Here is a 24,962-nt window from a genome sequence, read left to right on the forward strand (position 1 = left end):
CACTGAAGATGCAGTCTTTATGGGTTTCTCAGCCTGTTACAATTTATTTTATTTAGGTGAATGTTTTCACAAAACTTGTGTGTTTAAGATTACTTCTATGGTATCAAGTCCAAAACAGTATTTCATGTAGTCAATAATACCACAAGTCCTTGGAAAGTAGTATGATTGCATTTGCGGAGAAGACTTGAGATTCATAGAAGATTTACTTCTTACAGGTGACAGATATTAAATGAAATAAATCACTATAAAGCAATATATGTTTCTGTATGTTCGTGTATATATATAGAATGTACATATATATATTACCAAAGCATCGAACACCAATGTGTCAAATGTTTCACTTTCTGAATTCTCCATCATAATGTTAAACAATGCATCCAGTGTATCTTGAAGGAACTGGAAAAAAAATTATGGTCAATATTATAACAGATATTCAAAAACTAAACTTTGTCTAAAGAGTAATTAGATGCCTACTGGTTTAACAGTGGTGGTTATATTAATTTTTACATCTTTACATGGAAAATAAAACAAAAAAACCTTTATTCACACAGTCCCAAGAAAAGTATGTATAGGGATACATTTTATGTTCATATATAGAGAAATGTGACTATAAAAATCATAGCCAAAGAAAAATGAAATTAAGGAGGTACACTGAAAGTGATGAACTCAGACTATATACCCTCAGCCTCCAGTATTTCAAGGACATTGTAGTTTTCTAGAATAACGGCTGTTTTTGAGGAAACCCAGTCCTGACGCCATAGATTTTGATATTCTTCATAGCAATCTCTACCACAAGAATGGAATGTAGACCACATATGCTGCAAATCAGCACACGTAACTATCACATTCTGCACACTTGATATATGTTCAGACTTCATTTTTAAAGAGAAAACATATTCTGGATTGACACAGCCATGGCCATTCATATATAATATGTATGATTTCTTACATTCTGTTCCTTATAGTTATCTTCTTTACTTGAGGTATTTTTATCATATCAAATGAGGTATTGGCAAAGTTCCACCAAGGATTCAATAACTTACACATCAATAGCGGGTTGAAAGGGATTTCACCATTTTTGGTGCAGTTAGCTTCACTGTTAAACTGCTCTTTTGATTAGGCAATTGATTAACATTCAATTGTAATCTGGCTTCCTACACACGCATGCATGCATGTGTACACACACACACACACACACACACACACACACACACACCTGGCAAGGAGAACTCCATCACTACAGGAAGCAATGGCTGAGCAGCATAACATCACCCAATACTGCATTTCCAAAAGCCCACCTTCTCAGTTCATACTTTGCATACCTCCCCGTCTGCATGCCAATGCACAATCCTCACCCTTATCCAGGGTCTGCACATGCTTCAGCCTGTTTTCAGCAGTTCACAGTAAGACAAACTGCTTAAATAGTCTGTATTGCTTTGGATACAAATTTGGTTTAAGGACAGAATTAGGAATGGAAGTTGTTCTTAACCTGACAACTTGCTGTAACTTAAATCCATGATTCCATGTCTTAAAACTGTGGTATAACAGAAAATAAATCTATGCAGCAATAAGATGCTTTTATTTCATTCAGTAAAAGTGGACTGGGTGCCAAATGCCCAAAATTCAACCATGGGGTGGGGAAGCATCCATCAGTAGTTCAGAACTGGGTTATAATTACTTTTGGGAAAATCCATCATAAATTTCAGTCAAAGACCACCTGTAGGATATTTCATTTTACTAGCAACAAGAAGCAGGATATTTTCATACTTATAGAAATAAAAAATGCTGCTCCTTCACCCCCACCAAGCAAAAAGACTTCTTACTTTAACAACTTCACCTCCATCAACTTTCATAAGTTGCCTTAAATTCTGTTGCAGTATATTTGTGTTGGATCGCCACTTCAAAAGCCCCAGTAAGTCCACTGAAAAGGAGGGAGAAAACTTGGATAATTCTATCATACATAAAATACAACAGCAGAAAAAGACTGGAACAACTCCTGCCAGCTGCAATCTTACATATGTAAATCTGAATCTTATAATGTTATATATAATCTTATCAACTGAAAGGGATACAATTTTCTCCCATGCCATCCCACAAATCTGCTACAGAATGTTAAGGGAACTCTCCAAAATATATTTTCAGCATGTTATCATTGGGGAGGATAAATACTTTTGGCCAAAAGATCTTTCGTAAAGTACCAGATGCAGCCGAAGGATTAATAAGTCTAGTTATCAGATTTTAGGCAGATTTTATAACACATCTTTACAATTGAAGCGTAATTCAGAATATTAATGAGTTCCGAAGGCTGAATTGCCTTAATGGACAATCTTAAATGATGGGTTTTAGAAAGAGTTGAAAGCTCTGTCCAACACAAGTTGTAGACACCCCACTGTATCCCCTCTGTTTTATATAGAAAAGAGGGAGGAGGAAACCTCTGCGTGTGCAAACAGCTGCTGCTTGAGCTCTTGCTAAGAATTATTCCCTAGCTGGGAAGACAGTGTAAAGCCTGTGGTAAAAGTGTGAAACTGGCAAGGAAATGTCATGAGCTGCATCTCTATTGTGAACTAGAAATTTTCCATCTCTATTCCTTCCTGACAACAAACCATACATCCAGTCAATTTAATCTAAACTCTGGAAAAAAATAATAGATTTAGCCACAGAAATAATATAGGTTTTCTAAAGCTGTATAACAGTAAGAGAACTCAAAATTTCTAAGATATTAATTATGTCTTTATGTTTAATTGCTTCATAATTTTACAGGAAATTACTGATAAATGATTTAAAGCATACATGTGATCTTCAAAACAAGAAAATTTACATGCATTTTATATAGCAAAATATGAATAGTCATTTTTTTCTTCAATTTTTCTTATAGATGTGGAGATACCTAAACCCTGGCATCTCTTACACAATGTATTCATATTTTATTTCTGAAGCTACAGATAGCATCTAATCTCCATCATTTCCCCCTTCTGTCCATTTGTATTTGTGTTAAATGTGTAGTTCTTCACCAATCCTACCAGCATGACCAAAGGTAAGGTATGATGCAAGTCCAAAATTATTAGAAGGGTCATACAGTCTCTATTTTTTTTTTAGATGCTTCAAATAAGGTCCCATCAAAAAACATTCCCAAAAATTGACCGGGTTGTATAAAATATGCAACATTTTGTATTTTATTTCGGAATTCCTTCCATGCCCCAAAATATTCAGAACTGAAATTGTTAGCATTAATCCTTGCAACATACAAACTGAATGACTTTTTTTTTTCTGGAGCTGTATTATCATCCCTACCATTTTGAGTTAGTTTTGTTGAGCAGACAAGAGTAGATATCTGGAATGAATCTTTACTAATGGTACAGCTTCCAAGATTTTGCATGCCCTTGCCAGCCGTGGAGTGACCTTTTTCTTCCAATTCCAGTTTAGTAGAGGGCAAGCTTAAATAGGTTGAAAAATCTTCCAGCTTCTTTGCTTCTGCCTGCAACATTATCCCAAAACAAAATATGTATTAATTTTTACAGTACTCACATCTCACTACACTTAAACACAGACACCTTTAACCATTTATTTCATTTTTAACAATGTTATAGTTCATTGCACATCTTCTTCACTGCTTTCACCACCTTGGAAAGTATATCAAAATGTCACAGAGCAATATTAACATTGTTTCAACTCCAGTGGTAAATCACCAACATTATAACATACTAAGTCTGGAGGGAAGGAAGAAGATAAATACTTCACTTACTGAACAGTATGTAGTTTAAGTTGTAAATATTCCAAAAACTTTAAATCATAAAACTTGAATTGTTTAATGAGATGTCTGATTTTTAGTGAAATACCTACATGAAAAATAACTTTTGCTCTTCCTTCTAATATATACTCCTGTGCCCGGATCTGATGAGGTAACAAATTGTTCTTCTATATTACTTTGAACAAAAAAAAATTCCTTGCATTGTTGGCTCCTCAAAGTGTTATAACATATACTTAAGATAATACCTTGTATACTATAAGATCATGTTCTCCATCTCGTAGTGTTGTTCCATCATATCGCATTAATTTAACAAATGCCAGAGCAAATATTTTCTCAGATTTGTCTTTGGCTATTCAAAAGAAAACAAATGAGTATACTGTAAATCAACTGATAAAGACAAATACAGCAATGGGAAAATAGAAGATGTATATGTTAATGAAGATTTAGAAATTATTAGGTGCTTTGTATCAAAAAAGACATTTGAAATGTAAGCTGAAATGAAAGAGAAAAAACAAAAAAAATGTTTATGGTGCAAGTCAATCATAAAGATACATCAAATACTTTCTGTATTGTGTGTATTTGTGTATGCATATAAACCAACACACCACCCACCCACACACACACACACACACACAGAGCGAGAGAGAGGGAGGGAGGGAGATTGGTATGTAAAACTTTGAGAACTCTTTTGAATATTCAATCTTTTGGCATAAAATGATCTAAAACGTAATCTGTTCTCCACACAAATCATATAACTAGATAAAGAGAGCCCATTTAAGGAAATTAGTCAAAATATTGTTTATTTATTTATTGAGGAAAATGTTCCAAAGCTAACAATATTCAGGTCCTGCTGTACCAGGGGGTATTCCATGGAGAGCCATGGTGGTGCAGTCATTAGAATGAGGTATTGCAGGCTAACTCTGCCCATTGTCAGGAGTTCAATCCTGACCGGCTCAAGATTGACTCAGCCTTCCATCCTTCCCAAGTCAGTAAAATGAGGACCTGGATTGTTGGGAGCAATATGCTGACTCTGTAAACAGCTTAGAGAGGGCTGGAGAGCTCTATGAAGTGGTATATAAGTCTAATTGCTACTGCTATTCCCAGGAGGAATAAACAAAGAGCATGGCACATGGATTCCAGGAATATTTATTCTCATCTGAGTCACCCAAGTTATCCCATCTGCTAGTGAAGTGCGCAGGTACTTATGTTGGACAGCAGCAATATGGCAAGATACTAGAAGTTACCAGTTTAGGGAAAAGAGCAAAAGCATCCATTCGTACTTTGTGAGGAAAGGCAGTAGTAAACCATTTCTATATTTTTACCAACAAAACCACATGTATAAAAAATATAAAATCAATGATAGAAGATATAGTGCTGGATGATGGGCCTCTCAGATTGAATTGCAGTCAACTTGCTACCCAATAAGTACAAAGGATCTTTTAGAATGCTACTGACATTTATTAAATAGCTTCATTAAAGTATTTGGGAAAATCCAAACCTGCAGATAGAATTACAGTGGGAAGTTGGAAAGTAAGAAACATTAACACAGAAAAGCTCAGCACTGTAAAAGATGAAGGAATCAACTATACATTGATATCTTCAGTACCAGTGAATTTGTTGGACTAGAATTAGATCCTTTTGGTCAGATGATGACATACTGTTTACTATTCAGGGCATGAATAACAAAGAAAAGAATTACTTTTATAGTCATGTAGCAAGAACAATACTTGAATATAGTAAAGTCAACGACTGAATAATATCAAATAGGCTTTATGGACAACTGCTCAGTGTAACAATCTAGTGATTGTTGAATCAGTGATCTACGATGAAACATTGATCCGGAAAAAAAACAAACGAATCTGATGGGTTTGATAATCAAGTTCACTTTGAAATTGATAGAATATGCACGATGTGTTGGAAATCGTAAAGGAGAAAATGTTTTGGGATTATATGACTTAGGAATTGAAATTAAGTAGGCAAGTTCATCAAATTCTGAAAATTCAGTTAATTCTTCAAAGCTAACATTTTCTTCAAACCTTTTCTTTATGTATACTGAGAGTATTTACACCAAGACAAATTCCTTGTGTGTCCAATCACACTTGGCCAATAAAGTATTCTATTCTATTCTATTCTATTCTATTCTATTCTATTCTATTCTATTCTATTCTATTCTATTCTAAACAACTAAAATGGTGACTGTATACATGGACATCATTGGGTAGAATATATAGAAATAAAATTGACTTCATTATTGCTTAAAAGAAGTGAAGGAGCTCAGTTATAACATCAAAGGCATGGCCAAGAGCAGCTAAGGAAAAGATCACAGACTGTTCAAGCACAAATTGCATATTAAGCTAAAGAACAAGATGAAAGCCAACCATTGTCTACAATATGATACTCAATATATATTTACTTTTTTCAAAGAGAACATAAAATTTGCTTAAAAGTCTGGAACCCATTAATACAGAACCAGAGGAACTGTGCAAACAGAGTAAATAATTTGTTAAGGATGATTACGAAAAGAGACTGCCAAAGATGAAGAAACAAAGAAAGCTCATTGGAAACTTCCAGGTGAGAAATAGTGAGCTAGCAGGTACCCAAATGAGTCCATTGAGCCAAATGAAAAGTATTGGGGACTGAAGAGGTTGGGGAAGGCTTGCCTTTTGTCAGCATTGGCTCCCCCTGCTCCTCTGCCTCACTGATGTCAGATTCTGAAGGCTCCGGAGTCAGCACATAACTCTCAGACGGTCCTGGCCCCATCTCTGTGTCAGACACAGATCCCTCGTCCGAGTCCTCCCCAGATTCCAGGACTGGCCCATGGTCCTCCCCACTATCTGACTCTGCTGCCAGCTCCGCCGGCCACTGGCGGACCACAACAAGATCAGAAGTAATTTATTTAAATATTCCTTTTCATTTTTTTCTTATTTTTCTCTTTTTTCTTTTTTCGTACTTTTTATTCTTTCTTTATCTTTTACTTATTTCTTTTAAAAAAGGTTTCAAATAAAAATATTTTTAAAAGAAGAAATCAAACCAGATGTCAGAACAAACTGTGAAAATTACCAAGAGAAGCCAGAGACAAAAAAAGATAAATATCTCAAGAAGGAACTTAACAAAAAGCTTCAAGAGATGGTAGAAAAAATAAAAAGCAGTATTACAACTACATATATAGCATATAAAAATAGTAACTAATTCAAAGATCAAAGATGGAAAGAATATACTGGAGTTCTGTACAGCAAAGATGTGAACATCCAAAGAAGAATCAGTAAATGTTCTAGCCACACTAAGCTGCAAAACTGGAGGCTGACACAGCGGACAATAGACTGGAAGACTTCAGTTTATATTCTAATATCTAAAAAAGGAGCAGACTGAGCAAATAAAATTTATCATATAAAATCCTTAATTTCACATGCTAGCAAAATAAGGTTTAGGGCCATCCAACGCAGATTAGAGCCTACCTGGAAAAAGAAATACCAGATATTCAAGCAGCTTTTAGAAAAAGCTGAGGAAAACAAGGTATTATTTCAGAGGTATGCTGGGTAATTGAGAAAGCAAAAGAATAGCAAAAAGAAATCAGAATGTGCTTCCTAGATACAGAAAGGCCACTATTATACTGATCATGTCACGCTGTGGAATGTGCTTAGAAAAATGAGAATCTCAGAAACTCTTGTCCTCATGCAAAATCTTTATTCAAGTCATGAAGCCCATATGGACACAATATGGCACAAAAAAGAAAGGTGGGGAGGAGGGACTGTCTCGGCAAAGGAACAAGACAAAGTATATCTCCTTACTTATTCAACCTATATGATGAAATATAGCACGAGTTAGGTGTAACAAAGCTGGCTATGTTACTGCAGTCATTCCAATCTGTTGTGGAATGGAACAGGGATGCAATTTAGCTCCTCTAATATTTATAATGTTTAATATTTATATAAATTCAGTTACGGCTTTTACAAAAAAAAAAGAATTTAAGGTTTGTGCCACTTAAGAAAATGGAACAGGAACAGATACTTGGTAATGCTTTGCATGCCAGCGATGCAGCAATTCCCTCACACAGGTTGGAAAAGTTTGAAGGCAGTAGCAGAATTCTGCAAGAAGGAAGGTCTTAGTATTAATTACTCCAAACTAAAATTATGGGAAGACCTAGGTGCCATAAATTCCAATGACAAATAGAAATGAATAAAATAGAACAATTTCTACTTTTAAATATCTTGGGAGTAATTTTTCAAGCCTCTGGAATTTGGCAGGAACAATCTAGAATCCTCTTTGCCAAAGGCAATAATGGTGCCAAGATAATCTTGGTTTTTTTCACTCAAAGGGAGGTAGACATATACCTTCTGCTATTAACAGGCTTAAAGCAAAAACTACATCCCATATGCTGTCTGGCCAATAGAGTTGCACTTACAATTATCTGAAGCCCTCGGACCAAGCCCTTGGATCAATCCATCGTTTGCAAGCACTTTTCTAGATTCCATGTTATCTGCCAAATGTTCTTATTTACATGGAAACAAAATGATCCCACTGGAAGTTAGATTTCATGTTTGCCTATGCTTTTATTCTATTTTCTATTTTTTCACTGATCCCTCTATATTTTGTTGATGGCTTCTTCTCAAGATGAAAAGTAAAAATAATAACTGACTTGTTTTATTGCAGCCTTTCTATCTATTCTTTGTGACGTATAGGCCTACAGAAAAACGAAAGTTGAAATTTCTCAAAGAAACTTCCATATTACATATTAGACAGAGTAGAGCACTGCAATTAGCAAGAGTGGGTTTCTTCCTGGAAATCTTTAGATCTGCAAACTATTTGTTCAATCTAAATTATTCAAATTGTAGAGCCTCTGGAGAAGGGGTTCTGATTGCAACGTTCCCTCTAATTTCTAATGTGCCATTGTGTGGAAAGAAAAAAATTTGGTCAGTTTTTCTCAAATCAAGTACAAATTTGGGTGCCACAAGTATATGAGTAAATTGGAAATACATGTTAAAACAACATGAAAAAAATATTTACATATGTATTGCCTAAAGCATAGAAACTAGAAAATATAATAGTATGCCGCATATGTGCTTGAAAATTTATGCTTTCAAATTATATTGTTTCCTGCACTTTTCTTGGCAACATTTCAGGGGTGGGATTCAAATTTTTTAACAACGGGTTCTGTAGGTGTGGCCTAATTTGTGGGCGTGGCTTGGTGGTTATGTGACTGGGTGGGCGTGGTTTGCTGACTGTGCTTGGCTTGGTGGTCATGTGACTGGGTGGGCATGGCTTGTATGTAAATATTATTAATATTTATGTAAATATTGAATTTTTTATTAAAAAAGAACAACTTTTACTCAAAATCAGGCAAAGCAGGCAGGCAGATTGAGTTGCTCACAGAATCACAGGTTCACTTAGAGATCTATCTTTCTGCAATTATGTGAGTCTGTCACATAAGATTTGCTTGCAAGCAAACTCATAAGATTTGCTTGCAACCAAACTCATAAAATTTGCTTGCAAGCGAGCTCACAAAATTAACTCACAACACACCATGTATGTAAATATTGATTTTTTTTTATAAAAAAGAGCAACTTTTACCCAAAAGCAGGCAAAGCAGGCAGGTAGATTAAGTTGCTCACAGAATCACAGATTCACTTAGATATCTCTCTATCTGCAATTGGATACCTGAGTCTGCACTGAAAAGTAGAAGCTTCAGTCCTAAGGAAGGTTCGGCTCTGCTTTTAGATTAGCTACAGCAAGAAATCCAAGGATTTCCTGCTTTCTAGCTAATTTAAATCTCCCGGCGGAGCAGAACAGCTGATGGTCAGGGGGAAAAAAGGAAAAATAGCAACTTACCAAACCAGGCAAGTTGGATGGCTTGCATGCCAAGTAAGGACCGAGTGGGCGGGGAGAGGAGGGGCCAGCCAGTGGAGCGATTTGCCAGTTCTCCGAATTATGGACAATCATAACACACATGTGTGCAACGTTTGCAAGAAATCATCAGCTGTGCCACCTGGACAAGTGCTGCATGGGGGTGCACAACATTTGAAAATCCTCTTGTTTCCTGCTTTTTTCAACCTCAGCTGTCCTCAAAGGAGCTGAGGAGAGAAAAACAGGGAATAAAGGACAGCCTAGAGCCCGGGCAGGCGGGTGGGCCAAACACCAAACCGGTTTGGTGTAAGCTGCCCTTCGCAGTTACCAGTTCTATAGAACCGGGTTGAACCGGTAGCATCCCACCCCTGCAGTATTTTTCAGAAGTGAGTCACCAGTTCCTTCTTCCTAGGGCTGAGAAAAGAGAAAAAAAGCTGCCTTTTGCAATTAACTGAAAGTAATTTTGTCAATTCCGACAGTAGTCAATTGATGTACCAAATGTTCTGGGATTGCACCAAAGGTACTTGTTACTACTAATACTCTCTTTGTTTCTTTTGCTACAGTCATTGTACTTCTATTTCAAGTCATTGTATTTTGTGATTTTCTCCATCCCCTTTTCTTCTATTCTGATGTCTCCACCTACTGCCATGTTGACTATACATACATTTGTGTCTTTCTTATCAGCAATTGTTAAGTCTGGAGTATTATGTGGCAGGTACTATTCTGTTTCAATTCAAAAGTCCCAGAGCACTTTAGCTTCTTTATATTCCATTACTTTGTCTACTTTGTGGTGCCATCAATTCTTGCTTGCAGGCAAATGGTATTTCTTGCACATATTCCCATGCACCATTAGTGCTACTTTGTTATGCTATTGTTTGTGGTCTGTGCAATATTCTTTGGACAGCTAACTAAATAGTCCACTGTTTATTCTGCTTCTTTGCAGAGATGGACGTCTGTTACTGTCTTCTCAATTCTGGCTTTAAATGCACTTCTTAATGCTTGGTCTTGTGCAGCCAGAATTACCCTCTTTGTCTCTTTCTTCAAATTTCCTGCTCTTAGCCATTGCCAGGTCTTGTAATCTGCTTTGCCTTCTGGCTTTTTTATGTCTTGGCCATGTTATACCTTGCCCTGCCATATATAAGGCTAAGTAAGCCTTTATTATGTTCTAGCTTCAGTTTATCTTCTTCACTGGCCTTCAGACATTCTTCCAATGCCCTTTTTCTTCTTCAACTTTCTGACATACTTGCAACATTCCAGGTCCACCTATGTTCCTTGGTAAGTAGAGATTGAACATCCCAGGGGTTAATTGCATTTACGGTATTTCCTCAACTGAATTTGGACTTTAAAATCTTCTTCATTCTCATGATATATTTATTTCTAACCTTCTTCTTGAATTCAGTTGTGCTTAATGTTATCAGCCTGAAAGTGGTGGGATTTAAATTTTTTTACTACCAGTTCTGTGGGCGTGGCTTGGTGGGCGTGGCAGGGTAAAGATACTGTAAAATCTCCAGTCAGAGATGGTATTTGCCGGTTCTCTGAACTACTCAAAATTTCCGCTACCAGTTGTCCAGAACTGGTCAGAGCCTGCTGAATACCACCTCTGACATATAGTCATATGTGTAAAAGTATTAAATGAATGCTGTTAAAATCAACAGGATGTACTTCTGACCACATATTGTGCTTCAAAATACAAACATGGGTCAAAATTCTACTGCTTATTTGCACACATTGAATAAATACACAAAATCCACCTTCCACTGAAAGTTATACATAACCTTAAACAGGCCCTGATTATAATTCTAAGAGGCTGCAAGCATGCAAAGGCTACACCACAGTCATCACACATGTATAATTACCCAGAAAACTGAGAAACAGATATTAATAGTCCTTTACTTTTGCCTCAAAGGCATCTCGCTTTAGGCACAGTCACACAAGCTACTCACAAGATCATTATAGTACAAGCCTTGGCCGGAGCACTGAGTTAAGTCAAAAAACTTGTTAATGACAAAAAGAGTAAGAAAAGATGGGTGAAGAAAAGGAAGTGTTCAGGCTCCACTTGCCCTATTGGCAACTGACTATGAGCTAAAGTCTTTACTCATTGTTAGCAATTCCCATTCCGAAATATGATTTGTTAGGAGCATGGCATTTCACGTACCTTTTAGGTACTATTCTTGCTATTAATTATTCTAGCATCAGAGTTTGATAAATAATAAATTACCACATTAATAGCCAGGGACTTTTATTTCCTCATGAAAAAATCCTTTCAGAATGCATACATGAACAAATGTGTTGACATCCTGTATAATTTCCTGATAATTCAACCAGAAATAACAGTTTCAAAACAATGATTCTTTCCCTTAAGGAACTATTCATGTTCATATTAAAGTAACAGAATTTTATGGTAATAAATCACATGTTACTTATTTATCAAACAATAAATAACATTGAAAAAGCTGCCCTCTCACAATCTTGTTAATTAAAGAGCATGCAATTCATAATGGTAATAAACAGTAAACTGTTATTATTCGCATGCAGATTAGGAGGGCCACAGCTATTTTACAGAAGCCTAAACCTTTCTGCAGTTGCTACTCCACTCCATTATTTCCAAGCCTCTTCTGTCTTGTCAAGGCAGCCTTCAAAGGCTTGCAATAATTCTCTCCAGAACATAGCACACTCACAGGAAATCATACTGTATGTGTGTGTATACACTTATTTGTGTGTGTGATACACTTATTTTGTGTGTGTATGTATGTGTATATGTATATGAGCACACACACACACACACAAACACACACACGCATGCACACACATGTGTAGCATTCAACCCCAAGTTTCTTTCTCCCTAAAGGACTGAATGCAACTTTTTTTTTCCAAACTTGTCTATTGCAGTTACCGTATATACTCGAGTATAAGTCGACCCGAATATAAGCCGAGGCACCTAATTTTACCACAAAAACTGGGAAAACTTATTGACTCGAGTATAAGCCGAGGGTGGGAAATGCAGCAGCTACTGGTAAATTTCAAAAATAAAAATAATTAATTTGGGAAACGATCTCATTATCATGAAAGGTTTAATTGATTCACTAACCCAAAAGAAGAAGATGATGATGACAGCGGGAGGCAGGAGTCACTCTCTTCCCTCCCTCGGAGCCCCCTGAGTCAGGAGTCGCCACCGCTGGCACGGCCCCAGTCCCGTCGCCGGGAAGGGAAAGGCAAAAAGGAAGAGCCCCGGCAGCGCTTTGCAACGGCAGCAGCGGCACCGGAGGCTCAGGCTCAGTGGCTCCTGGTTTTGCCCCACCCTTCCCAAGGCAACGCGGGACCGAGCCGCACCGCGGCAGCAACTCCCGACAGCCCCAGCCGGACACCTGAGCAGAGATGTAGGGAGAAGGCAAAAGCGACGGAAGATCCTTCAGGGGAAACTGAGGGGGAGACTCACCCTTGGTCCAGATGAGCCCCTTCCCCGCCCCTAAGGAAGCAGAGGCAGCCAGCTGGCTGCTCGGACTTGCCGGGCCCGGCACATAGAACAGGGCGGCGCCGGATGTTGGAGAAGCCGAGCGGAGCCGGCGACCTCGGCTCGCGTTGTTTTTGAGCCCGCTAGCCTAGAGCCAGGGCGCTTTCATTGCACGGGAGCTTCTTGTCTCGGGAAAACTGGGCGCCGTTGCTGCCCCCTGAGGGGAGGGCGATTCTGGCCTGCGCGATTGGGGGACTTCGTGGCTTTGGGTGGGTGGGTGGGTGGGTGGGAGCGAGGACGGACGGAGTCCGTGAAGTGGGGCTTGCCTGCCCTTGCTGGCTGCCTCTGCTTCCTTAGGGGCGGGAAGGGGCTCATCTGGACCAAGGGTGAGTCTCCCCTCAGTTTCCCCTGAAGGATCTTCCGTCGCTTTTGCCTTCTCCCCACATCTTCCTCTGTTAAAATCCCCCCACACACACACTTATTTTCGGGTGGATAGATTTCATGTCTGAGCATTCTCACATGACGGTGGGTCTTTCCCCCCTAAAAACAGTTAAAAAAGAAAAAATATATCCTCATGCAAGAACTTTTCTGCTTCCGATTACCCCCATGCTTAAAAGTTGCAAAGGAAACACGGAAGCAGGAAGCGCCTGCCCAGCTCCGGAGCTCCACACCATTTTTTTTTCAGAGGGGAATCTGACTCGAGTATAAGCTGAGGGGGGGGGGGGTTCAGCACAAAAAATGGGCTGAAAAACTCGGCTTATACTCGAGTATATACGGTATATGCCTTCAGATAAGTCCTCAGTTATCAATGGTAATTAGGGCTGGGATTTCCATTACTAAGCTGTGTAGTCATAAAGTATGACATCATGTGACTGCACTGCTTAGTGATTACAATCTTAACATTATCCATTGCCATTGTTAAGCAAGTCATTAAGCTAGTCATTAAGCAAAGATCTCTTCCTAACTTCCTGCCAGCATCCTATAAGCAAAGTAAATAGGGAAACCAACAGGAAGACACAACTCCTGGGTAGCTCATAAGAAGCCTGCTAGATGTCCACCTGACAGCAACCACGCAGCAATAGCACAGCTGGGCTGGGGACGGCTGCTGCCAGGGCAGGAGGGTGCACAAGCAACTTCTGTAGCACCATGCAAGCACAGTTGGGTCAAGGGTAGCTGCTGCCAGGGTAGAAGCAAGTGCTCAGTGCCTGTGCCCCAAATGACCTTCATCCTCTTCTTCCTCCCACCTGACAAGACACACCCAGGCTGGTCCTTTGCAAGGGTAAGTGCAAAGGAGACAACACAGCACACAATGACAAATGTAGTGAAATTAAAGGTGGCAAGGGCAGCAGAGTACACAGCAGCCAAAAGGGCAGAGATAGGGGGAGATAAGTGGAGGAATTGAAGTGCACCCTGTAGTCATAAATGTGGATAGGTTGCCCAATGCCCAAATTTTGATCTTCTGACTGTCAGGGTACTGCAATGGCTGTAAATTCAAGAAGTGAATGTAAGTACTATTCACTCAGCACTGTCATAACCCCAAAGAGTCACTGAACAAGGGGTTGTTAAGCAAGGACTACCTATAGTGTTTTCATATATAATTTCTCTATTTCCAACCTTCCTTCTTCCCACCTTCTAACCTTCAACCATGGTGTGTGTCTCTGGAATCAGTATCACCTCCCCCCCCCCCCTTAAACCTCAATCCTCTGTACATTGAATAGGACCTGTACTTTTACTTTAGCCGAACAAAAGATAAACTTCTGCTATGAAGTTTGATTTCCATTACCAGAATATTTTAACATTTATGTAAAGCAGGATTAAATCTTATTAATTCATTAAACTAACATCCCAACACAACTGCAGGACTCTCAGTGGCTCATTAAGTAACACTATACAACAACAAATTGTAAAAACAATTAAAACACATGGTGCCAGAGCCAGAAAAAAAATTCCAGGAAAGCTCTTCAGCTTTTTCCAGAAGGCATGTGATGACCCAGGGTGGGATACAAAAGCAACAAAGTCAAAAAAAAAAAACAGATGAAGTCCCTTTAATTCCTTTAACTTGGTTTCAAAGGTCCAAATATCACTGACTGGAAAAAAAAACTCCCCACAAACAGTTGCGAAAAGGAAGAACTTCCATTCAAACTCAAAATACATATAAATTATATAAATAGAAAAAAACAACACAAACCACACTGAAGCAATTAAGGAGACCAGGCAGGATAAGTGCTTGAAGACATCCATAGATATCAAAATGCACACATTGAAAAGGATGCCAGAACTCAGATAAGAATGGACAGACTAAAAATATTTTCATGCTTTGCTTCCAGCACTGGCCTATGCGCAGTTTGTCCTTTTAAACAGTCCTCACAGCTGCAGCCCATGAAGCCCCTTTCCTCCCCCGTAGACCACACCATTCACATTTCTCCCTTCTCCGCTCCTGCCTGCGTGCCCTAGGATGAAGAGGGGATGGGCCTGGGTCTTCCTCTGAATGCCCAGCTGGCCTGTGCCAGGTCCCCAGTTTCTCCACAACCTCCGGAGTCACACTCCCACTTCCTGTCAGCTGTTCCTGCTCTCCCTTGAGTTGGATTCTAACAGAGGCATGACAAGGCAGATAAATTGCAGTGCAAACAAAAATAGGAAGGAGAATTTGAAGGGCAACCCGGATCAACCCAGCAGCAATTTAAAAGATGTATGAGAAAGCACTGTAGTAGCAGTCCTAAACCTTACAGTGTGAGGATTATAATAATCTAAATAAAATCTAATCACTCTGGCCACCCCCTATCTGCTGCAACTTAATGCAAATGCTTCCTACTGAAACAATTTGTAGTTAATGGTCATAAATGCATCAGTAAATTACTGTGTCTTGTTTTCATTAGTGAAATTGTTAAATTTTCTGTTAAAATTATTCTTTCATTCAATGATTAATTTTACAACAAAAGCAGCTTTTTAATTACATAAGCACTAAACATGATGAAGATGTCAAATGTTACAAGTTTTAAATATAAACACTGAAGATTGCACAATTAAAACTTTGATTTTCTGCCAATATTACAATAAAAATTGAAACTATGTTTTTAATGGATTCAGTAACATTAGTTAGATCAGCCATATTCTTATTACAAACTAGTAAGGTGATATTAACTGCATTGATAATAAACATGAAACAAGCTAAATACCAGTTTATCTTACAAAAATGTAGCAACTTTAAACAGCAACATTAACAAGTGAAATCAATACTTGGCTTGTAAGTAAAATGCTAACAAGCTTTCCCACAAACTTCATGACTAATGAAAATCAAGCAACCCATTAACAGTATAAGCAAGTTAATTTATTTTCTCTATAAAATGTTGTAAATACCCAAATACCAGCCTCTAAGAAGCATATACCCAATATTATTAATTGGCTTTACCTAAAGAAGTGTAAAGAAGAAAAGGCATAGGAAAAGGCATCAAGACAAGGGGCCAAAAGAACAGGAGTTCAAATTAGAAAGAAATCTCTCCTTTAAAGTAGCTTTAAAAAAAATAACAATGTGTGTGATGTGAATTACTCACAATCCTGTGATGATCTGTGCCGGAATGTAAACCTTAGGTGACTGCGGTTTACGTCTTCAATGGGGATTGCAACCTTCACAAAACAAAAGATAAAGTTACAGATATTCATCCTTTTATTGACACATAATATTTTACATGGTTTTTTTAATTGTTTATCACCCAGAGTTGCTCTGAGAGTGAGATGGGTAGTATTTAAATTTGATCAATCAATCAATAAAATAGACAGCTATTATATGTGTCTGTGTTTGTACACACACACATATACACAAAAACATACTAGTCTAAAAACCTGTTATCTGATCCAGAAAAGTAGCAGTCAATTCTACACTCACAGTATTTAATAGTATTTAAGCTTAAATGAACCAGCAAATGAATATTATCACAGGAACTTCCCTTCCTGATTAATTGTAACCCACTTCTCCTTTCTCCAGATTTGAAGTTATAAAGGTGATATAACAGCAGCAAAACCATATTTTCAAAAGTATGTTGTTTTAAACAACATTTACTGAAGCATTTGAAACCATAGAACTAGTTGGAAAACTTCTTTGATAAGAAAACTTATTTCTCCAGAGGTTCAACAGCTAAGTACTCAAAACAAAATCAGTATTTTTCAGAAAATTGGATATCCCAGCAGTACAGAATAAAACACTAAATAATTTCTTTTTGTTCTATAACCCAGACTGACTTTTCATTTAGGCTGGAATTAAGCTGCCAAGAACTCCTCAGTAATTCAGTATGTTAGTATGTCATTCAGTAGACCTTTACTGAACTAATGTGAGAGTTTGCACACTGAAAGGAATTACAATGATCAAAGTAGGGACCCCTGCTTCAGAAAAAAATGCAGGCTTCTAGCCCCCATACATTGAAAGTGTTTTGCCACCTAAATTATGTCTATGTATATGTAACATTAAGTACATTTCTTCTAATAATACTCTTAATCAGAGCACTTCCGTTCTTGTTCCTTGTTTAACTATTCCTAGTCCAGACCTGGAGAAGAGAAGACTGAGACTTAATAGTTTGCCCATGAAGTGAACCTTCTGAGTATCTTTTTTATACAGCACATGGTAAAAATATTTTTTGTTCAACCTTCTTGTGTTACTGTAGCCCAATAATAATTACTCATACCTAAAATTACAATTCAGAAATATGAAATAAATGTCCTTCTCTATTAGATTCACTAGTAACAGAGGAAAGTGAAATTGTACTATTGACAGCAAAAATTTAGAACAGCTAAAAGGCAGGCTGGTGTTGGTGTTTTTCTCAGATAGCAGAAGATTGTTAATCTTCCTTACAAAGATTAATGTTACCGCATCATGTTTATTCTGTTAAAGTCTGCTTTCATTTATGATCCAGATGTTTAATCTTATTGTTATCAAGAAACATCAGATCTTCCAATTATGGTTTTTCTGTCATTGTTCAGCCTTTTAAATGTTCTGTTAACCTTTCAATAAACTATCTTGATCACTTCCTATTTCATATCATATTAATCTCCCAAAAAATTCACAACAGAGAACTATTGCTGCAATGTTATTCTTAATATTTTAACAATTATGGATATTTATATCCTCTAACAGAAATTCTCTATACAATCCATTAAAAGTCTTACTGAAAGGTAAGCCAATATAAAAGCATTATATTGCTTTTAGCAATACATTATATTAAACCATACAAAGGAAATGGCAACTACACAGGTGTAGCAGTAGTAATAGTATCTTCAAAATACCTTAACTATAGATCATCAAAGTAATTCCTCAATTTGGCAAAATAAAAATGTCTTTATTATGATGCAGAATATACCACAACAATCTTCCCTCTATAGGGAAAGTATTGCATAGGCAGGACCTTACTACCAGAAAAGGTCTTTTTCTGAAAGCTATTCATTATTTCTCATTTAGCAGGAGTATCTAGAGAAGCACTTCAAGTACAAATCCTATCATCCAATAGTAAATGTGGCAGGTAATGCCTCTTTCAGACAGCCTGCCTTGAGCACTATTCTCTCCAAATTGCATCTAGAACAGATTCACACCAGAAAACAGCAAAACACTGACATGATATGCTCATATCAACTATTCTGTCAGTAGCCTAACCACCCTATTCTGATCTATCTGAAGTTTCTGAACCAATTTCAAAAGAATCCCCTGATCCCTGCAATAGTCCAAAGAAGAAGATACCAGATGTAAGTAACTGCTGCAAAACACAAATCTTCTGAACTTCGTTGAAAACAGGTGTATTCCAAGCTATTCAACAAACCCTTTTAGGAAAAGAACAACCTGTTGTGAAATGAAACAATCACCACAAAACTGGAGAGGTAAATATAGACATATCTGGATTCAATCTCACTTTATTAATCCACATGTCTTTCACGACCGAAAAAAGGCACTGCTTGAGGTAACTGACCGCCTTGCTGTGTTAAATAAGGAGGGTTAAAAGAAAGCTAAAGGCGGATGTCTTGTGAATTTTGGTGATACCTCATCCCAAATCCATTGATAAACTTTCCAGTGGCTTCCTCTAGATTTTTTTTTTTTAATCAGAGGTATTTCATATTTGGAATCCCATCTCATGATTACCACAGAGCAAAATAATAAGATAACCTTTATTGTCACTTTTTCACTCTGGCACACATTAAAAATGAAATTCTGTTGCCTTCTCTCAAAAGAGTACATCCACATAACACACATATAGATATGCTACAAAAACATACATATCTACACCCTAACATATAAATACATATAGATATTAATCACTGTCCATCTTGAATACATAGTGAAAAGAGGAAGCCTGAGAGTTCACAAGGTTGATATTGCAGGGAACAAAACTGTGGCTGAATCTGGATGTTCTGCTTTGGATACCACAAAGCCTCCCAGAAAGTAACAAGGAAAACAAGTCGTGAAGAGGATGTGTCGCATCCCAGACAATCCTGTGGACTCTGCTCAAGCAAGGCTTATACGCTATGTCTTGGATAGAAGAGAACCAACTGCCAATATTTTCTGCCATTCTCACCACTCTCTGCACTGCCTTCCTGTCTGGAGCAGTAATGCTTCCAAACTAGTCGGTAACGCAATAATAACCTTTCTAAATCACTTTCTAAAATAGACAACCAAGTAGGGGAAGAATTCAGTGTGGTATATAATGTCTCCACATTGCAACGAAAACAGCCTATGTAGGACAGACCATTATAAGTGGAAGATGCTGAAAGCTCCGGAGAGATCTAAAATTAATAATCTTATGGCATCCTAAGAGACTAGCAAAAGAATTGACGCAGAAGGTTTGTGGATCTCAGCCCATCCTATCAGATGCATGGAATATAGTTACAAGTGTATGCTGTTCTTAGCCTTGGTGGTGGAGAAGAGGTCTAAGTGACTCAACATGGTTGCATCTTCTCTCAGAGCAAATAATCACACTAGAAAAACAGACAATTTCACTTTCAAAATAAGACTTGCAACTGGGCTGAATGGTTCAAAACAATCAGTTGTATCCAAATATTTCTGGACTTGTGAGCAACAAAAGCAGCAACAGTTGTTTTGTCTTTAGATTTAGATTAGGTTTCTCTGCATTAAATATAGCAAACTAAAAATGTCAAGAGTCAAAGATGAAAATGTTTGGTCAAGGCTGACCAAGTATCTTTTCAACATACTTTGATTTCAGCAACTGAAACTCATCCAACATAATTGAATCAGACAATGCTCGGCACATCTACACTACAATGTATTGAACTAATTCTGAAAGCTAAGTTATGATGGATATGATCAAAGAGTCTTGCATACTGGTCACAGTGACATTCCAAAAATGACAACTATCTGTCTTTCTGGGTCAGGGAGAATTTGATCAGTCAAGGACTTCATCTATACTAGACCTTAGCAACACAGAAAGATTACTCTGGCATGGATACCAAGAGGTTCTATATTTCTCTTATCAATTTCTTTTAAAAATAAAATTTAGTGCCAAGCATACCTTTATCGTTTCAAACCAGCGGGGTTGCTTTACTTGGTAATATATAACAGATTTATATTCTGAAAGAGCTTCATCTCCGGCCCCAGGAAAAATCACATTCTTAAAACAAGGAAACAAAGCAGAAATCAATGTTGCAGTTGCAGGTATAAGCAAATGCTAGTACTATATTTAAGAAACAATCAGAATAAAAACGAACTTTTCAATTCAAATATAATAGCATAAAAAATAATTTTATTGTAATACAGGCAAGTGAAATCTTCAAAACATGTAACAACAATATGAATATTTGAGAGGTCCTTGGTGTTCTCTGAGCTTGCTTGTTTTCTTACAGACATTTCATTACCCTAACTAGGTAACATAAATCAGTGCTGGTAAGGAGTGCTGTTTGCTGTCAGTTTATATTCTGGTGTCTTGCCAGTCTGTGTGGGTGGGGACAGTCTTAGGGATTGTTTTGTTGGGCTGTTTACTAATGGCTCTTTGGCAGTTTCTTGATTAGGGGTATTGCTTATTTGATTGTTGGTCTGAAGTTAACCCTGGAGTTAATCTATGCTAATCTGGGTGGTAACTGCTGGTGCAGAGGTGTTAGAATCTTTTTGTTCTGTTTTGTGCTGGTTGATTGTTACTGCTACCCTTCAAAAAGACCTTGACTATGTATCAGAATGGTCAAACAAATGGCAAATTCAAATCTCAACAAATAAATGCTCTGTCCTACATGTTGTCAAAAAAAATCAGAAAATAAAATACAGACTGAATAGTCAAGACCTTGTTGATGATCCAAGCTCTGTAAAGCAGTGGTCCCCAACCTTTTTTTGTGCCAGGGACCAGTTTCATCAGTCTGGAACCCACATTACGTATCTGATATTAACACAGTTGAGAAAATCCAGAAATATTTCACAAGAAGAGTTCTCCACTCCTCTACTCGTTGTAGAATACCTTATGCCACCAGACTCAAAATTCTAGACCTAGAAAACCTAGAACTATGCCACCTCCGGTCCGAACTAAATATAGTATATAAAATCATACATTGCAATGTCCTGCCTGCAAATGAATACTTCAGCTTCAATCATAACAACACAAGAGCACACAATAGATACAAACTCAAGGTTAATCACACCAAACTTGACTGCAGAAAATACGACTTCAGCAACAGAGTGGTCAATTTCTGGAATACTCTACCTGACTCTGTGGTTTCTTCCCCAAACCCCCAAAACTTTAACCTTAGACTGTCTACTATTGACCTCACCCCTTTCCTAAGAGGTCTGTAGGGGGCACGCATAAGTGCACCAACGTGCCTAATGTCCCTGTCCTATTGTTTCTTTTATTTTTATTTTTTATTTTTCTTATATGTATCCATGTATTCATAACTATGTTTTTACTTATACCTATTATTTTTTAAGCAATTGACAAAATAAATAAATAAAATAAATTGTCTCTTTTGCATAGTCTTTAGATGTTGTGAATGTCTACGTGTCTATTGATGACTGATCTGTCCAACTGCCAAGTTTCTAGACAAATTTGACTCTGACAGATCAGCCATATAGACATAATCATCATTAGACTATGCAAAAGAGATATCAACCAGCCCAAAAGAGAACAAAAAGTCTCCAGCACCTCTCCACCAGCAATCACCACCCAGATCAGCATAGATTGAGCATTACCCCAATCAAATATTCTGCTTTATTAATATGAATACAGGTAGTCCTTGATGTACAACCATTTCTTTAGCAACTGTTCAGTTACAACAGCACTGAAAAAAGTGACCTATGATTGGTCCTTGCACTTGGCAGCTGGCGTGTATTTATACCACAGTTGCAATGTCCAGAGGTCTTGTGATCAGCCTTTCAACTTTCCCAGTTGGCTTCTGATGAGCAAAGTCAATGAGGGAAGCCAGACTCACTTAACAATTCACTTAACAATTGCAGTGATTTGCTTAACCTCCACGTCAAGAAAAGGCATGACTCGCTTAACAACCTCTTTACTTAGCAATGGAAATTCTGATGTCAGTTGTGGCTGTAGGTCGGGACTACATGTAACGCTTTCTTACACATTCAAATGCTTTCAGTGGAGCTGATACTCAGATTTTTTTGACCCAGCCAAATGCCATAAATACAGTGACAATTATTTGATTGTGGGAATATACAGAAAAATACACCAAGAACTCAAGAAGAGTAATCATCTTTAACTTAATATGTAATTAGTTAATAAGGAAAAGAATGAAGGAAGATTGTTTTCTAATACCGGAGCACTTGGAGAAAATCAAATAGATTTGTGAAGCACCTTTGTAGTCCTCTACAGTTAACTTTAAAGATGACAAAGAATGGAGAATACCACTGCTAATAAACACAATTATAATTACATCTAGTAAGAAACCAAATAATGTAAATGTAATTTCACAGTTTCAGGATTCAAATTCTAAAATTATTATTCTTGAAATAAATGGCAGCATGGGGAAAATGTGGCATTAAATCATCCAGTAAATGTGCAAGACAGAAAGGGGTGGTGGTTTCATGTTTTAAAAATATTTAACCATGATTTAATAAATATGTGAATAATCAATCACATCATTTTGAACCAACTCAAAATCAGACATCAACTTTCCAGAAAGATACCTCTAATTTTTTCCCATCTTCATCATAAACAGATACTGTAACTTCCACATTCTTTGCTGTAGTTTTGTTCCCTTTGTCAAAATCTCCTTGAACTAATGTTACATAAATATCATTACGGACATCACCTAGAAACAAAGAAGAAGAAGAACAATTCACTGATTTAATACCATATAATAACCCAGTATCCTACAAAATCAGAAAGCAAATTTTAAGAATTATGGTGGCTTAAGATTTGTTTTATTATCTGTTTTTTCCTACACTTTCCTCTACGCTATAATAATTTCAATACTACATTTACAGAGAATGCATGTTAGAATAGTAGCAGTTCTTTACCTTTTTCTGAGCCTGTGTTTTAGAGCAGGGGTGTCAAACTCGATTTCATTAAGGACCGCATCAAGGTTATGTTTGATCTCAGGAGGCGAGGTGGATGTGGCCAGGGTGGGCATGACCAGCTCAATGTCACTAGTGTTTGGGGTCACCTATGGCAGCCCAAGCACTCTGCCAGCGAAAACAGGCTCCTGAGCTTTGTTTTTGACTGCAAGACCTCCTGCAACCCTCTGCCAGCGAAAATGGACCTTGGGAGGGCCTCCCAAACCTTGAGTTTGGCACCGTTTTAGAGTGTTGAATGTACAATAATTTTCAAGACTATCATCTAACCCAAAATAACGCTTTAAGAATAACTCATAATTTACAGTTCACATATAACAACAATAGCAATAGCACTTAAGACTTATGTACTGCTTCATAGTGCTTTACAGCCCTGTCTAAACGGTTTACAGTCACCATATTGTCCCCAACAATCTGGATCCTTACTTTACCAGCCTTAGAAGGATGGAAGGCTAAGTCACCCTTGATCCAGTCAGGATTGAACTGCTGGCAGTTGGCAGAATCAATCTGCAATAATGCATTCTAACCACTGTGCCACCACGATTCTTCTAAAGAATTGTCTGCACTGTGAATAAGTGAAGGTCTGCTATGCATGATAAATGAAAATGATTCCTATTGATGCAGCACATTCATAAACAAGTATGCCTTTTACCTCAAAGAAAAGATAGACAGACTTAACTAGGTCTTTTTATGCTAAGCAATCCAAATAAAGTTGAAATAAGTTCAGACTTCATATTTTTGACAACAAGCAACTTTTAATTCCTCCAAATACAACTTCATGACTCAGCCTATGCCTATGTTGTATCAACATCTTTAATTTTATCATTATTTAGTCTTACCAGGCATAATAATCTCTGGAAAGCCCATTTTCCGGGCCACAGCTGTGGTTCTATCAACTAGGTGAGGAAATTCTTTCCGTATCTGATGTATGTCTCCTGGAAGAAGTTTCAGTGTCACCCACAAACCTGTAGAATTTAGTACAAAATATTATTTTGTAAACTGAGGATTTCACATACAGTCTAACACATTGGGTTTTTTTTCAAAAAAATTAATATGATGGGGAAAATGTAAGAATAAAAACAGAATTCAGAGAAAGAAGAAATGGTACTTCTCAACTTATAACCACAATGAAGTCAAAATTTCCATTGCTAAGCAAGGCAGTTGTTACATGACTTGTGTCCCATTTTATGACCTTTCTTTTAAGCAAATCACTGCAGCAGTTAAGTGAATCATGCAGACATTAAGCAAATCTGGCTTCCCCATTGACCTGGCTTGTCAGAAGCTTGTCAGAATGTTAGAAATAGTGATCACGTGACTCTAGGGCTGTCAAACTGTAATGAACACATGTAGGTTACCAAGCTATATTATATTACCAAGGGGTGCTACAACAATCTAAGTGTGAAAAGCAGTCAGAAAGCACTTTT

General features: G+C 37.5%; 1 protein-coding gene across 3 annotated transcripts in view; it reads right to left on the minus strand.

Annotated features, from left to right (window-relative positions):
- The window catches only part of DOCK1 (dedicator of cytokinesis 1), a 414,443-nt gene that overhangs the window by 303,120 nt on the left and 86,361 nt on the right, over positions 1-24,962 (minus strand). For all 3 annotated transcript variants that reach the window (XM_087964320.1, XM_087964319.1, XM_087964318.1), the window contains exons 13-20: positions 24,378-24,503; positions 23,152-23,276; positions 20,543-20,641; positions 16,592-16,664; positions 3,994-4,097; positions 3,292-3,475; positions 1,824-1,921; positions 307-396 (exon numbers count right to left, since the gene is read on the minus strand). In XM_087964320.1, coding sequence (XP_087820446.1) covers positions 307-396; positions 1,824-1,921; positions 3,292-3,475; positions 3,994-4,097; positions 16,592-16,664; positions 20,543-20,641; positions 23,152-23,276; positions 24,378-24,503 — 899 coding nt within the window. The remainder of the gene's footprint in view (positions 1-306; positions 397-1,823; positions 1,922-3,291; positions 3,476-3,993; positions 4,098-16,591; positions 16,665-20,542; positions 20,642-23,151; positions 23,277-24,377; positions 24,504-24,962) is intronic.

The sequence above is a fragment of the Notechis scutatus genome, chromosome 4 (genome assembly GCF_049901735.1).
Source record: "Notechis scutatus isolate UNSWTSFEM ecotype Mainland chromosome 4, rNotScu1.2, whole genome shotgun sequence".
Taxonomy (NCBI): Eukaryota; Metazoa; Chordata; class Lepidosauria; order Squamata; family Elapidae; genus Notechis; species Notechis scutatus.